Here is a 17,443-nt window from a genome sequence, read left to right on the forward strand (position 1 = left end):
TAATTCATGTTTGTTTCTTCCTCTGTCTGAGACTGGAGCCTCCTTACTATCTGAGATCATGAGGGCGAGTCCATGTGACATCATCATTCAATCTCATTGTCTTTGTATTCTGAACCATCTCTTTCTGTCTCTTTTTCTCTTTATCCTCCTTTCCTTGTTGCCGTATTTCTGTAGCCTCAGGATGTAATTCCGGAAGATGTAGATTTAGAGAATGAGCCATGGTATAGGTTCTTTTCTGAGATGGAGTTTGGCAAACCGGTAAGTTCATGGTATTAACGTGACCACCAATCTCTCCCTCCCCCCATCTCCCACCAAATATACTTGCATGTAATCCTTTTTTTTTGTTCAGGACCTTAATATTATGAACCACCCTTATGTCACTTCCTGTATGGGAATATGTACGTTTCCCTTTATCTCTATGTTACTCAATGTTGCTAACAATGACACAGGTTATCGAAGAAGTGTTGTATATGCTTTAATACAAATATAAATTCAAATACTGGTGAAGTACATTACAATAAATTTGCAACCAGATAGATAATTTCAAAAGGAGAAGGTATTTTTAGACAAGATAAGCACAACCTCTTAAATTGATCGCAGGCATCCTGATGATCTTCTTTGTAATATTTTTCTTTTCTGGCTGTTTTTTACCACTCTTCTGCACTGTATTGTTCCTTAAACATCTGTCTTGTAGTTGTGGATCACCAGAAAAGCTACTTTAGTAGTCAGTGTATTATAATCCTGCAATTTTGGCCGCTTCATCTGTCATCCTTGTATTCACCTTGTAATCAGTTTATATGATGTGTTGACAACGTGGACTTTATGTAGATTGTCATTTTTACACAGTACCCCGACTTGAAATGCACAGCGGGCTGTGATGCAACTAGTTTTGGGAAGATAACATTTCCCAAGCGATTCCCAGTGTGCTTAACCCTGTTGCCTGTTTTCAGCAGCGTTGCTTAGCAACATTGTCTTAAAAGTTGCCCTCTGCATTATCAGCTTACTTGCCAGATTTCCTCAGCCACCTTAACTAATGCACATGCTCATAGCGTTCTGCGGGAGTCTATCTTTTTATCTGACCTTCACATGGGTTGTGGGTAAGTAAAGCGCTGTAAAGTAGCATTGGCTTGTTGTCAGTGCGTTCAGTGAAAGATAGAAAGGCTGTTGCTATGCTATCAGTGGCACAGAGCCTGCACTGTGTTGTCATCAACTCAACACCTGTGAGTAAATGGCACATTTGTTCACACTTATCTGCTTGTGGACACGTACTGTACTGTATTGTACTGTGATACACCCCAAGGTGATTGGGTTGTTGCACCCTGCTCACTACGGTTGCCTTTAAGGAACCCGTCATGCCGAAGTTTAGCTCTTGGCTTGTCATACGCGTAGAATCTTACTAGTCTTGTATTTGTGTTTTAGGTAAATAGGAAATAACATGTCTGATCTGTAATTCCTTGTCGTTATTGAATAGATGCTGTAGTACAGAGATGCCTGTTAAAGGGATAGTTCGCCCAAAAACAAAATTCATCATTTACTCACCCAAATGTCATTTCAAACCTGTTAACTTTCTTCTGCAGAACATAAAAAAAGATATTTTAAAGAATGTTGGTAACCAAACAGCATTGGACCAACTTCCATTGTATGGACATAAAACAACCGACATTATCAGAATATCTTCTTTTGTGTTTCACAGATAAAAAAAGTTGCACAGGTTTGGAATGACATAAGCGTGACTAAACATTTGTATTTTCACCTCTTCACTATTTACTCACTCTCTTTGTTGGACACCTGTATCTTTTACTTTGCGTAATATAAATGGCTAGTTGACCGACTATGCAAATTTGTCAAAATTTTTGAACTAAAACTATCAATGAAGATAAATCTCTTATGCTATTTTATATGATAAATATTAATAGTATAAAACAATGAAATATTGTTTGTTTTCTCAATTTTGCTATGTCACACCAGGACACATGTACGATTTATTCGTCAACTACCCAAATGCTTATCCTTACAATACAATACAATAAAAAATGACATGAGGGTGAATAAATGATAAATAAATGAATTTGGGGGTAAATAAATTATTTTTGGTTATACGGTTCTCTTACATCTGTCATGTTTGACTGATGTGTACTGTATGATACATCCTCAGAACTATTCTTCTGTCAGTGAAACCAAACCCTTGAGTACGGGTCACTGAGTCACAGGCCGCATTCCGGATGAGAAGACTCATAAATCTTACAATCAGCATCATGGCACAAGTTTACAGAAGGTTCCCCTTTCTCTCCATGGATCTCCATGTTTAGAGAAGAAAGTGAGGAGTCACCTCCTTCGAGAGCAGATGTCTTAGTCTGCTTATAATGCAATGCTCATGGAGTGCTAGTTTGAGATGCCTGTGAGAAATTCTCATTAGCTCAGTCAGATTCCCATAAAATGTAGTTGGTAAAGACAAAACGGTGTTTGTCAAATTCGCACATTTTAAAGGGGTGTTGAAATCTGCGCCTAAAAGACAAACTACAAGTGTCAGAGTATCATACATACCGTCAGTGTTTAAATAAGTTCTCAACGCTCCAAAATTGATTGAGGTCACAATCAGTCCCCACTGACTTTTAAAGCTCAATGACAGTATGACTAGAAGAAACCTTAAGCATTAAGTTGTGTGTGTTTGTACTGTAAGTGGGTTGGAGGTTATCTGATACCGCAAGTACCCTGACCTGCACGGCGATTGACACCAAACCTTATGACAGTGACAAACAGAGTCAACCCGTCTCCGTGTTGTTTACCATAATATGGAATGCCACCTATGCCACAGTATGTACATCTCCATTTCCGTTATACATCCTTATGATAGGAGCTCATGTCACCAAGTCAGCCTTCTTGTTTATACGCCATGGAAAGTGCACTCTGTTTAGTGCATGTTAATGTAACCGTTCCATAAATGGTGTCATAAGCCCTATTTGTTCATGTGGTTAAGTTGCATTGCAAGTGCACTCGCATTGTATGCTATTTATAAAATAGGAAAGTTGTAAATTTTCTTGTGTCATCTCCTGCACCTGTTAGGAAACAAGCGCATGAAAATGGTCAAACATTATTAACACACTGTTCCACTGACAAGCCTTAACAATCATGGGAAAGGAATTTGCATCCTAGGAAATATTGTGGTAAACCTCGCTTGAGGTTTATTTCACATTTACATTTAGTCATTTAGCAGACGCTTTTATCCTAAGCGACTTACAAATGAGGTAAACAATCGAAGCAATAATGAGATAAACAATAGAAGCAATATTTTATTTTATTAAGCGTTTATTGCACGCTTCAGCTAAACCGGTGAGGTATATACCCTAATAACATTCAACATAGGATTTTATTATTTATGTATTTGCGTGTGTACACATGTAGAAACACTCAACGTGATTATTTTTATACCGGATATACTGAAATCGGAGAAACATATTAGCTCAGCTGCATTACTCTAAAGTCTGACATGTCCGGATGCTGTTTCCAGAAAAGACCTTATATGAGAAATTCTATTTTGGTCGCCATTTCAAATAACGTAAGGCTTTGATATATTATCCTCCGAGACTTACAGTGCACGTCACTTTCACCCACCGTCTCCGTGGGACATGTCAAGAATGTGAAGTACCCGGCTTAAATCTCACTTATGACAGCATTGGTTGTTTGTGAGTCTCTGGCTTATGAACCTTTATGTTCCTTCTGACTCATAAAATTTACATTGTTTTAATACTACATTGTTTTAAGCACTACTGTCAGATACAGGATATGAGTCCGTATGGGGCGTCCTGTTACAGTATAATGGCCTTTTGTAACGTGTGGTAAAGTAGTGTTTATATATGCTATGATCGCTGTTCTAACAGAACTGCATATTTTCACGTTCTTATGCACTTTATCTCATCAGCTTCATCACACAAAGGTATTGTAGTGGCTGTCAGAAGTATTTAGATTAAGATGCGTGCCACTTTAGATAAGGCTTTCAAGCATGCTTCCTGTTTGCTATTGCTTCACGTTTGTGCCAAGGCCTCTTGGGATGCTGCGCCGGCTGCTTTGTTTAGAAAGAAGATTTCAAAGCATCTTGTTGTGTTCCTGTGTAAACAAAACATCTAGAACGCACAGTGTGCGCGCTTGTATAAATAGAGTTATCCATACTGCCTAAAATTCTTATACAAAGCCTGTATTAATTCCCAAAGGTTATTTGTGATCCTCTTCAACCTAGCAACCAATGGTATGAGCATGTTGTGGTCAGGAGTTGTGCTTTTCCTCTGTCGGTCAGAGAAGGTAGGGTGCCCGTGGGGCGCAGGCACGCATGTGGCATTCCTCTAAAGGGACATCGGAGGCTGGGATTGTGCAATCGTATTTGCAAACACCACCGGCGCTGTTTGTTGGGAGGCGTGCTGTCACGACCGCTATTTTTACCGTCAGTGACGAGCACATGGAGAGGAGCAACAGAAACAGTGGCCTAAAATTAGCCGTCTCTAAACTGGCCCCGTTGAATGGCTCTTTCTGATCTGCCATTGAGAGTTGCTGCCCGGCAATAACAGCCACTCTTCTTATTGGCTCAGCACGGCCACAAATTATGTGAACTTCCTTTGACGTGCTATTAATATCACCCTATGAATCGAAACCGCATGTCAGTGGTGTTCCTAACAGATATTTGTGTTAATCTGTTTGCACGTGTGCGTACGTCTGCGTCTGCCCATGTCATTTGGCCCGCTTCCCACACCAGCTGGTTAATTGTCTCCTGGTCTGGTCAGCCGGTAATGAGAGTGACTCAGTAGCAGACAAAAGAGAGCCACAGCGAGAGAAGGAATCTGATTGGTGGAAGCGCTGACAGCCCCCTCCCAAAATGGGCGCCCCTCGCTACCCCCGCTAATCCCACCCCTTGCTTCCAGACGCTTGTTCCCCCCCAACTTGCGTGCAGGCCAAAATACTTGCTTGCTTCTGCACGCTACGCTTCGTCCAGAGGACCTAGGAGTTTCGGACACGGCAGAAGAGAGTCGCTGACGCTCGCACGCCCGACTACTAATGCGCCTTCTCCTTTTCTAGCTGCCAGAGAGTCAAGCCCGTGGAGCTATCAATGACTTCTTTGTTTGGTTTGTTGCAGAGTGCCCCCTCTTTCAGCCCTTTGGAAACATCCTCCGACCTACAGCAATAGTAAGTCAATGCTTCTTTTTCCTTCGCAAATGTTCCTCTCCTCCATTTTCCATTGTAAAATGTGGGCGTGTGTGTGTTTGTGTGTCTGGGTCTGTAGCCTCTGTTCTCAGGGAGAGCTGTCATGGGCTGGGGAGATTTCCCTCATTTCCTTCTCTGTTTCCTGAGCGACCATTTGCAGGCTGTCCAGCGCGTGTGCGTGCGAGCGGTTATTTGTGTGCTTGTGTGAGGGCACGGATAGTGCGTGATGATACATTCCATTCTAAAACTAGAGATGTTTTTTAGGCAAGATAATGAAGCTTGTTCCTCTATCCCATTTACCCCAAATCTGAGTCATTTGGGAAGGTGGAGTATTTTTTTGGAGTGACGTTTTCCATGGAATGTGACATTTAGGCGATCGTCATCACAACACCGATGTCACTGCGTTATTAGGGCCACAACTTCTTTACATGCGTACTGATTTGATGCTGGCTTGAAATAAATATTATTACATTAAGTTTGTATATCATTTTGAAGTTAAAGAGACATTTTAACAGTGCCTGTGAGGAGAACATTCCCTTCTCAATGTTAATATTTACCGAAAACTAAACGTAACATATAAAGCATGTCTAACAAAAATGCAATGAATTTGATGTTACAGTATACATTTTTAGTTAAAAGTGAAAGATTTGATTAATTCAGCAAAATGTTATGTTAAAACATACTGTAAAATGAACGAATGAATGGTTTTGAGGTATTTATATTACTCTTAAGAATCTGTAGCACATGGCTGAAGCCCAGAGCTCTTCTCTTTGATGCTGGAATGTGAAGTTCAATGTTTTTTATTGTTTAAAGCCACATGGTTCCCTTCACCTCCCCTGTTATAAACCAGAAGCTGAACTTGTGTTCATCCAAAACACTAAACCAAAAATATGCTCTCATGACTTGAGGAATGTCTGAAAGACAAGCCCACTGTATGCGTAACCTCCAGAGAAACATACCTCTACTTTATGACTAACAGACCGAGGTGCTATCCTTGAAATGAGCCGAACAGCATGAAAATACCTCGAGGGGCTGTTGGGAAACGAATGGTCAGATAAATCTGGTAAGAGCATCCACTCGCCAGCAGTTGTCAGACAGCTGCTCGGGTTCCTGAGTTTGGAGTCAGTGGTGTCTGGAATGACGTGTGCTCACCTCACATGTCTCCAGCGGAAAGCATCTGATGCATTCCGGGCGTAACGTCACTCATGGCCACTTTAAAATGTATACACTGTGACTGAAACGCTTAGGAAAGCGGTCACAAGAACAGGGTCGTGTTCACGCGTTTGACTTTTATGTTAAATAATGGGTCTTTTATTTCAGAAAAAAAGTGTGCTAGGGCCCTTAGAATTGTATTACCATGTTGAGACCTAAATCTTTGTCGTGCTGTATTTCCTCCCAAATCACTTTATAATAGGCTGTTGAAACACAGATAGGCTTAACTGGACTCTAGTAGATAGCTCGTAATATTACTTCATAGTGGACTGCGAAGTATCACATAGATAAGAAAGTTATTTCCCTTTCATACTTATTTGTAAAGATTACACAGTGCGACTGGAGTTCGTAATGTGGAAAATCTGGACTCAACCCTTGAAAGTTACTTCATGGTTTACTGTAAGAAAATAGATTTATATGATTATCTACTGTGCGCATGTGGAAACCTTCATGTATGTTTTTAAAAGTATGCCACACAGGCCTCTGTGGAATGCTGTGATAAGGGCCAGAGCAGCTGGTGCTGCCTCATCTATATCGAAGAGCAAACACAGGCTGAAAAAATACAGAAGCAAACCTCTAAAGCTTTAGACAACAATGCAAAACGATATTTACTACGTGTTTTTATTGTCAAATGTGTTAATCCATATCATATATGGACATATTTTGAATATAAATGTGTAAACATTAAACTTGGAAATGAAGCAAAAGTATGGATGACTCAATTCGCACCACACAAATATTTTGTTCAAGAAGATGCTCTCTGAGTTGAGAACGTGAAAACCTGTTGCTGCATAGGAAATAACAAATCATCATTGATTTCTTAAGTGTTCAAAGGATGCCCATAAACCAAGCATTTGTTTCGTTTCCATCCTATAAACAGAGCACTGTTGTTTTCAGACATGTAGCGTGAATGTGATGATTTATGTCAGTCACATCCTCGTATCTCTATTTGTGCACAGCTCAGTCTGCAAAACAGGCAACGGGGACGCGGATAAGAGGGACGGCTTGTCTGCCGGTGGGCAGGCAGTTCCAGAATGTGAACGACACATTTACAAGAGTGTCCTGGAGGGCGGCGACATCCCACTGCAGGGCTTGAGAGCGCTTAACAAGCGCCACCCCAGCACTTCATCAAAAGGTAGGATTCCACTTTATATGTGAGTTTATTCGGGATCTGACCAAAACAAACCTTTATTCTGGTTTAAACAATTCGATTTTGTGTTCATAGCCTGTTTTTTTAATCTAAATAAAGTCACGTTGCATTATTATGAAGTAGATCCATACTTGTTGCGCTTTCTTCATCTCAGCATTTGCCACATTCCTACCTTCACGGCACCACACAAATAACACTGCTCATTTGTCTTTCTGTGTTTCGTGAAAGCTGCTCATTTCTCACAGTTGACAAATAACAGATGTCCGATTCGACCTTTAGTCTTTCTCTCTACACTTGCTGTTATGATCTGTTAGCCAGTGTGAGCGCACCAGATTCGGCTCGGCTGGGTGTTCAACTGAAGTGGATGGTGGTGTGGACAGGGCTTGGACGTAGAGATTAATGGGTAGAACTGATGGTAGAGACTCGCCCTACGCAGGAGATAAACATGCAGCATGTTCAAGGGTGGTCAGGAATGAGGGGGTCAACTACTCGTGTAAGGTCAAACCAATGGAATGCTAGCACATGTGACCCAGAGGGTGGGCTATTTGGGTTGGTGGGGCGAAAGGCACACAACAGGGTTGAAGATGCCGACTGGAGCTGTCAATAGTTAACATGACCCAATTTTTTTGGAAGAGACTCTTTTAGATTTTTTAAAGATATTTAGACATACGGATATAAAATTAAGGGTAACACTTTAGAGATACCCACCGTTTGAAGCATTATTCAGTCAGAAGCCATTATTTTTACAGCTTTTAGGTAGCCAGGTGTTTCTTTCTTCAGTGTGATCAGTAGTGCAGATACTGTATGTTTAGTTAATCTGTTTTTTGTTCTGATTTTATAATGCAACCTCAGATCTCTCCCGTCTGTATTTCCTGTGGATAACAGTTAGGGACCTTACTGTAGACTAAAGCATTCTTGTCCTGGTAGAGGACTCTAGGAGGTACTTAAACATGAGTTTATGACCACATTCGGAGTAAAGTATCTGTCTTGGAGCGGTTTAGGGGAGTTTGAGAGCACTGAAATGAAAAAGCATATTGTCTCTTTTGGACCAAACTTCAGAATAGGAAACAGATGGTGCATTGAGAACTCCTTGCGAGTGGGAATATCAAGTGAAGTGCTAAATTTTACATTATTCTTGTACCACCTATTAGTTAATGTTAAATCTATTTCAGTTACAGAACATTCTGCGCAAGATCATAATGTCTGTGCTGTAGTGTGACATGAGAAAAACTATTGTAAACATTCAGACTGTGAATGAAACAACATCTCTTCTGTTGAATAGCTCATTACAATCAATGTTTAACATTAAAATCAGTTGATAATTCTTTAAAAATAAAAACATAGTGTAATAAGTTAATACAAAGTTTATCTGTGTTTATTACACCTAGTGACTCTCCATTATTGTATTGTAAATGATAGTTCACACAAAAATGAAACTTCTGTCATGAATTACTCACTCTATAATTGTTACAAACCTGTATACATTTCTTTGTTTGCACGGATGTTTGTAACCAAACAGTTCTTGGACCCCATGGGAAAAATTACAATGGTAGTCAAACACTGTTTTCTTCATACATTCTTCAAAATATCTTCTTTTGTGTTCAACTGTTTGGCTGTCCAAGAACTGTTTGATGACAGAATTTTTATTTTTGGGTGAACTATCCCTTTAAGAACCTTACTATACAATTAAATACTGGTACCGTAGATGCTTTCACACAAATGACATTGGTGTATTTTACAGTTTGTCAAATGTTAATTATACAAAAGTTGTTTGTATAATTTATAAAATGCCATTTAAACAGTCCTAAAGTTAAGTGCAGCAGTTCAGATTTTTACTCCGCGATTATTTTGAAAAAGAGTTGATTATATTATCAATATATTATATATTATATTATCAATTATATTATACAATATTATCAAAATACCTAATAAAAAAAAAAAAATATATATATATAAATATATACTGTATATATACACTCAAAATATGAATGCAGGGAGACAGAGTGAGTTTGTAACCATTGCATCTGCAAAACTTTAAACAGATGCTGAATTATTTATGAAATTAGAATTAGTATAGAATTAGCAGCATTAACGATAATCATGGTTTTAATATCACGGTTATTGTCAATACCGGTATATTGTGACACCCATAGGAGCAAAACAGAAAGTATCTTTTTAGTCAGAAAGCAGCTAAATGAAAACAGATTTCAGATGAAAAACACTCATTATACACATTCTTCTTTTTTGTGTAACTATTGCTTACTTTGGTTCTATATCACAGCTTCACAAGTTTGTTTGTACATTCATTTAATTTGTATATTGTAGCTTTTTAATAGTTGAATTATAATTTAAAGGCCATTTTGCTTTATTATTAACTGTAATCAGCATGTGTTTACATGTACTAAATGCACTGCACTGATGCTTTACAGTTAAACTTAAGAGTTGAAAAAATGACCTATTTGAAAAATATTATTTCTTAAAATTAAGCCAAAAAGTATAATATTCTTTAACATGAAGTAGTTGTCTGGGACTCTTGTGTTTGTGCTTGTTGCGAGTGTAATCTAATGCACTGTTTGTTCTGTATCCTGCATGCCTGCCAGTGGATTATAAAGGTGGGAATGGCTATATGATTTCACCCAGCTCATCTGTAAATAGTCACTCAGTTATTGCCAGTAATGTACTAGCTTCTCAATATAAGACTAAAAAGTCCTTGTCCGCCGCCAAAGCCTGCATTCCTCAAATCCTTCCTTCTAAGTTTAAGCCCAAGCTATCGTCCTCTACTGATGAGAGACGGACTGAGCCGACACAGCGCCCCAAAGCACACAGCTGTGAGGATCTACACGAAGAGGCCTGCGGCTCACGGAACGGAGATAAGACAGACAATGATCACAGGTTGAACTCGCCTTCCAAGGGTAACTGTTCACCTGAGAGCAGGAACCTTCATAAAAATGGGCCTGTTTTGGGGTCTGTGAGAAGTACGGCCGAGTTCTCCGCCCTCTATCGGAACATGCATAACATTCAGAGGCCAAGCTCCCTGGGCTCCAGCTCCCACGGTAGCGTCCGCGGCCTGGCTTCCTATTTCGAGAAGCCTGGAGATGACGCCACCACGGAGAGGATGGGGATCATCCCACGGGCTGCTGTCACGTACCGGGTAATGGAGTTCGAGCGCATCATTCAGCGTTCCAGCTCCGCCCCCACCCGCTCTGCATCGATGCCCATACTGCCTAGCAACCCAAGCCCCTCCCATAGCCCCCCACCCACTTGCTTCCTCCAATCAGCTGTCTCAGCTGAGACTTTGGTCATGCCGGGGCCTGCACATGCTGACGACTGCCCAGCTATGGCTGCAGAGAACCACGAGGAACTTTCTGTTTCACCTGAGCGCACAGTCAAAAATGAGGAGAACCACATTTCGAGAACTGACTCTGTTTTGGAAAATGAGAGAAAACTGGAAGAGAGAACCAGAGATGCTGCCAAAGAAAACTCCCCCAGTGATACCTCAGAACCCACAGGTCACCATCATCACCACGATCACTTCCCCCACCACCTTAAACAAAGCAAGTGTAAAGGCACCTGCCCCGCCTCCTACACCCGTTTCACCACCATCCTCAGGCATGAGCGCCAACAAGCCACCACCCAGCCTGAGAAAAGATATTCTCCTCCGAAAAACTTACTTCTGATGGGTCCGGCCCCCTTCTCCTTGCGAAGATCGCTACACAGTCAACAGGCCAAAAAGACTCTCTCCGCTATGAAACCCATGGCTGGAGACCTGACGGAGAACCGTCTCTTTTCTCCCAAACCGAGACCTGTCATTCCTCAACGCCTGTCCTCTTTGGAGGTACTGGAAAGGCTTAGTAATGGAGAAGTCTCTCCCTGTGAAGGGTGCAACTCAGATGACCTCACGGATGTGGAATGCTCAGAAGCCAGTAAAGATCACGCTGAAGGTGGCTATGCTGAGTGCCATGAGTGTTCAATTCTCCACGCTCATGTTCGGGCATGACTGTGTCTGTCTGTGACCACTCATCTTCCTCCAGCCTTTTCTTCTCTTGTCCTTCATCACCAAGTGACTTTACTTTTTCCATTTTTGCAGTGTGCACTGTGTGGCCAACTTTGTGTGGTGTGTAACCCAATTGGCATATCCATTTTTGTTGGGTTTGTGAATGTGTGTCATATCATTTCTTTTGTTTAAAGACTTTTTTCATTACCTTTATACTAATGTATCAGGGAATGTGGGTTTTAATCTAATTTACAAAAAAGCATAGAAAAACAATACATTGACTACAAATGTATCTCTTGTTAGTGTATTGATAAGTAATGTCAGTATTAACGTTGATCCTCTCTTGTGTTAATGTTTTGTAGTCATTCTGCTGGGATGTCTTTATAAACTGCACATGTGTTTCATGTAATGTTTTGCCAAGCTTCCTTAAATTCTTCTCAGCTTCCCAACACTCCAATACAAAATTTGTATGCATCTTTAATTAAATATATTAAGAGAGCGAAGATTTCAATTGCCAAATGTTGGACATAATTTTCGGCCGCTACTGAATATAGAACATACAGTATCTTATAAAAGTTTTCATTGAATTAAAGGTCAAATTACTTTACTCTAAAACCTAGCAAATAGCTTCATGGATTTGATCTGAAATGCAAATATTTTGCTGTAGTGTAACACTGCCATGGATCTGTTCTCAGTCAGGGTTAAAACCCCCAAAATTATATTATTTAATGCTCATTTTTTATGTGTTTGTGTCACTCTTTTCTTTATACCAAGTAACATTATACATATCACATCACACATTTGTGGGGGATTGTCATAATGTCGTGTGTTTGCATGCTGTTGAGCCACAAATGTTTCCATGATGTTCTTTATTTTGGTATACCAAAATGGCTTATGCTTATTCTTTAGTATGCATAAACAATTGTAATTTCTATAGTTTAAATATAACATGTATAAGCCATTGTACGTATGTATACATAATTGGGTTATATAGCCTAATTTGTCCGACATCTTCATTTCTGTTCTGTTCAGTGTGATTTTAATGACATCACCCAAGTAGACTTTTTCAGTGCTCTATATATCTCAATGATGTAAAGATAACACGTAGGCAATGATTGGGCAGGGATAGATTTGAATCTGATTTTGTTGTGAATAATTCTCACGGGAGCAGAAACTAAATCTTGCGTTTCTCAAACAGATTCCGATTCCTCACACCCGTTCAGCCACGGAGATCACGGAGAGAACTCAGACGAGGTCGTCCGGAAACGCTATGGAGATAAAGAGGTGCCATATTTGTTTTGTTTAGATTGTAGATGTATATAATTGAACATTTCATGAAAAATGTATAAATAAATATAAAAGCTCTGACATGTTTATATTCCGATCTCCTGTTGTTCAGAGATTGCTCTGTCATGAGATTTGATGAAGTTCTTAGATGTGCTTGATTGAAGTATCAGCTTAGTCTCTTCTAAAAAGTATGTCTTCTAAAAATGAAGAAATAAAAGCAGAAATTGTATGTTTTGGTTTAGATAAATGTGATGAGGAATGTTTGTGTTCATATTGAACACAGATATCTCATCTGCGATTTTCCTTTCTTATGGGTTAAGCTAAACTTTTTAACAAGACTAGATCTAGAAAAAAGAGAAGTAATCGGGTAATTATTGGTCAAACTGGATGGAAACTGGACGTATGATGGATGAGTTGTGTAATAATGTTGGTTTTATAGAGAAATATTCTGTCTATAATACAGTATTCATAAACTCTCCTGTAAGTGAATTTAAATACCATTTCTTTCTCAAGAAAATGTTGGAAGAGCAGAGACGGCTGAAGCGAGAGCAGGAAGAAGCAGACGCAGCTTCTCGGAGACACGCTGGGCTCGTCGTGACTAATCAGCAGTTCATTACTAATGATCGCTTCGGTGACCTACTGGTTATTAATGAGAAAGAAAAGCGGAAAGTCATAGAGGTGAGATATCTTTAAAACGATTATGTTTTCTGATTGTCTTTTTGTGGGACACATAGAGTCACCATGATTTAATGGATGCATTACTGTGGAAGAGTGATTAACATACTTCCTACTGTCTGCAGAGGACTCCTGCTCTGGCACGATTTGACTTCAGAGCAGAAACTTTAAAGTAAGGTTCATTTTTCAGATGTAACCATTCATCATTCACTTCAAATTCAGATTTAAGATTTTGTTAACACTACATTACAAATGCAATCTAAACGCACTGTGCTGTTTGTTCAGGGAACTACCATTTCAAAAGGGAGATATTGTATACATCTACCGGCAGGTCGACCAGAACTGGTTTGAAGGAGAGCATCATGGGAGAGTTGGAATTTTTCCACGCAGTTACGTTGATGTATGTGTACTTTTTAAAGTACTATAGAATTTTGTGTATTTAAGAGTTTAAGATGTGCGTTAAACTCTGTCACTTCTTTCCTGCCATTTGTCCAGATCGTGCCCCCAACAGAGAAAGTTCAGCCCAAAAAGTCCGCTGCGGTCCAGGTGCTGGAATATGGAGAGGCTATCGCCCGTTTTAATTTCAATGGTGACACAGCTGTTGAAATGTCTTTCAGAAAGGTAATTTAATATAGAGCTGATCACAACTCATGGTTTAGTCTAGTATTAGTCTGATTGTATTTGCTTTGAATATGTTCACTGTGCAATTGTGTTTTTTATTTGAATCTTTTGACAGTCATGCATTTTATTGTAAGTTATTTTAAGTTCTATAGTATGTTTAAAAAAGCAAACTGTTCACCCTGGAACTTACCCTAGTACCCACTGAAGCACACATTCAGACTCCTGGTGGGGTATCGATCCTCTAATCGACAGTGTTTCATGTTTGCAGGAGCTAATCTAAAGTCTTTTGTCTGCCTGCAGGGGGAGCGTATTACACTGATTCGTAGAGTGGATGAGAACTGGTATGAAGGCAAAATTTCTGGCACTAACCGGCAGGGCATCTTCCCAGTCACCTACATAGAGGTGCACAAGAGACCCCGAGTGAAGAATGGAGTGGATTACCCTGATCCTCCCATCAGCCACTCGCCTCATAGAAGCACTAATGCCTCTCCACAGGTAAAAGCCTCACAAAACTCTGTCGGATCTGAAGATAATTTGATTTCAACTTTTGTAAATGGTTCATATCACTCATTTATCTATTATTTTCATTTTTTATGAGCTCCGACGGTTAGGGTTGGGAATCGAGAGCGGGTCCTTTTTTAAAACGGGTTGCATTTTAATTAAATAAACTAGTATACTTTTCTTTGAGGGTTTTGGAAGTTCTATGTTCCTCTGCTGATTAAGCTAAACATCATACGATCACGATCAGTGTCTTGCATAAGAATTAAAATCAACTTTTCAATTGTACGATTCATAGTTTTTTGTGATTTTTTTTTTTTTCTAAATATTTTTTATTGATTTTTCTCATTCTTTCTCAAAGTATATTTTTTTACGATTCCCATCCCTACTTTCATTCATCCTTACTGTTTTGACTATTTTTGTTTCATCTTTCCTTATCCTTTATTGTTCCTTTTCTTTCCATCTCACCCCGGCCTTGTCCTCCAAAAGCCCATTCGTAATCGGCTCACCACCTCCCCCCTCCCTCTCCCTCGCTCCCCTCGTCGCTCTATCTCACCTGAGGTCCATGCCATCTCCAACGAGTGGATTTCTCTCACTGTGGGAGGAGTCAGAAGCAGTCCCCCCGCTGCACCCACTCCGCCCCTTCCACCTCTGCCGAGCACCTCATACCGCTTCGGCGAATACCTGCCCCCCTCCCTGTCAGCCAGCCCCGTGCCACCTATCAGCAGCAGCCCTTACTATGTCTCCCCAATGGCTTCTCCATCCTCCTCTCCTTTACCCCCACCCTATCCACCCCGCCCCAGTTCGGCCACCCCGTTCCTCACCTTTACTCCACCTCAAGGGGAGGACTTCCTTCTTTCCCCGCCCTCTCCCCGTCTCTCTCGCAGCCTGAGTCCATGTGGGGGCGCTGGGCTTGAGGGTTGGCTTACTGGGGGTAACAGGTTGGATCGAGAGTTACAGGAGAGAAATGGGGCAGAAATAGACAGGGCTGGCAGCCTCCGCAAGGCTCCTTACAGCAGAGGCAATAGCCCAGCAGAGGTATCTTCTGCATGGTGTGGTGTGTTTGTTTAAGGTCCCGATTATGAATAAGATTACCGAATGTCACATTTACACTGGCACAAGCTGTAGATCTAATAGGTAACAATAAGTGACCCATCAGATTATGTTAGTGAGTTAAGACACACATTTTAAAAAGTTTTTTGAGCCTGTTTAATGAGAAACTAATGCATGAACTTCTGTTTCTCTTCACAAAATTCACAAATTGTATGATTTTGTTGTTGCATGTTTGCCACAAATCTATAGTTCATTTAAGAGATAATTAAAAAATATATGTTCATTAGGGTCAACGTAACATGTCAATTTAGGACAGTAAATTATAAAAAAAAAAGTATTTTAAAAATCCAAGTCCAGTCCAACTATATAACAAAATGAAAAAAAAAACATGAGAAAAATCTCCTGTTTCTACTCTATGGAGAATTCCAGCATGTTTTGACTCACGTTTGTTTGAGGTTTTATAAGAAATGAAATGACCACTACTAACTCACGATCATATTACTGTCACTTCTATGGTTGATGGCGGGTTGTACTGAAGTCTTTTGCACAGATACCAAAATAAACTGCTGTTGTTTTGTGGAATCTTGAACCTCAACCTCAGAGATCAACATTAACAAAACGGTGATTCAATGATTCAATTCATGTTCTTTTTTTCCTATAGCCAATAAAGAATGATGTAGAATACTATGGGAGATCTTCAAGAAGTCCTGTCATGCTGTTTGACATTCAAGACAACAACATGAACGCCAATTCATTCACGGTAAATTGACTTGAAGTCATTGTACTGTAACTGCACTTAGATGCCACATACATATTTATTTTTTCATCTTTTTCACCTGTGTTGAGTGAATATGAATGTTGAATTTAAAGCAGTTTCACGATCTGTTCTGATTGGCCTTTACAAAACCCAACGTATCCAATCAGGCTCACTGTTTTATTTCATGTGAATATTATGTAATCCTGAAACTCACCCCTATAATGCATGACCAAACTCTGCCTTGCACATAAACCAGTCCTATATAAATCTGGCTTAAATTTCCCTCCTTCTACATTCACTCACTGTGTTGTCTCACTCTTCCATGCCTGTCCTCCGGAAACTACCATCACTTCCGGCTTCCCTGGTATTAATGGACATTCCCTGCTTTCTGCCCCGTTACTTACCGGACTTCCATTCCTATCTTCTCTAACCCTCCTCAAAACTCAATTTCCATCTGAATGACTGACCCTCTTCCGGGTTTGTGGCCACCTCTTGTGCTGACCCTCTTCTACCAATAGGAGGCTGTGTGTAATGAGATCATGAATATTGCAGAGACCTCAGTGAGGTACTGCAGCACTTTGTCACGCCCTATAGACTCCGCCCACCGACTACTGTCTCCTCCCAGTAAACGCTCTCTCATCATTTCCCAGCAACCCCTGTCCCAGAGCAGCAGCCCTGAGCCTGGACGCATGAGCTGTGGAATGTAAGTACGACATACTACACCGTGTGCATCTGTGACTTTACTGTATGTTGTTTACCAGAGTTTTCACTGACTCGCAAAAATGCTAGAGATACACATTGCTCTGGCTTTGAAAAGATAATATTCAGAGTCAAGGGCCTTATGCTTTTGATAGAGGGATGACTTTAAACACTGGGTTAAAATGACATAGATGGATCTGGCAGACAATTTAATGCAAAGCGACGCAGGGCATTCAAGTAACACATTTCATCAGTGTTGTATGTGTGATCCTTGGATTGGAACCCATGACCTTTGCATTGCTAATGC

The 17,443-nt window shown here is 40.3% G+C and overlaps 1 protein-coding gene across 9 annotated transcripts in view; it reads left to right on the top strand.

Moving 5' to 3' along the window:
• Positions 1-17,443, top strand: part of LOC130558700 (sorbin and SH3 domain-containing protein 1) — a 40,597-nt gene that overhangs the window by 18,669 nt on the left and 4,485 nt on the right. For 4 of the 9 annotated variants that reach the window (XM_057341262.1, XM_057341260.1, XM_057341263.1 and 1 more), the window contains 13 exons: positions 175-258; positions 5,123-5,172; positions 7,362-7,537; positions 10,153-11,493; positions 12,745-12,830; positions 13,347-13,511; positions 13,634-13,680; positions 13,794-13,908; positions 14,004-14,129; positions 14,430-14,624; positions 15,117-15,665; positions 16,342-16,440; positions 16,956-17,140. In XM_057341262.1, coding sequence (XP_057197245.1) covers positions 175-258; positions 5,123-5,172; positions 7,362-7,537; positions 10,153-11,493; positions 12,745-12,830; positions 13,347-13,511; positions 13,634-13,680; positions 13,794-13,908; positions 14,004-14,129; positions 14,430-14,624; positions 15,117-15,665; positions 16,342-16,440; positions 16,956-17,140 — 3,218 coding nt within the window. The remainder of the gene's footprint in view (positions 1-174; positions 259-5,122; positions 5,173-7,361; positions 7,538-10,152; positions 11,494-12,744; positions 12,831-13,346; positions 13,512-13,633; positions 13,681-13,793; positions 13,909-14,003; positions 14,130-14,429; positions 14,625-15,116; positions 15,666-16,341; positions 16,441-16,955; positions 17,141-17,443) is intronic. The other 5 variants (XM_057341266.1, XM_057341265.1, XM_057341264.1 and 2 more) reach the window with 5 other exon arrangements.

The sequence above is a fragment of the Triplophysa rosa genome, linkage group LG9 (assembly GCF_024868665.1).
Source record: "Triplophysa rosa linkage group LG9, Trosa_1v2, whole genome shotgun sequence".
Classification (NCBI taxonomy): domain Eukaryota; kingdom Metazoa; phylum Chordata; class Actinopteri; order Cypriniformes; family Nemacheilidae; genus Triplophysa; species Triplophysa rosa.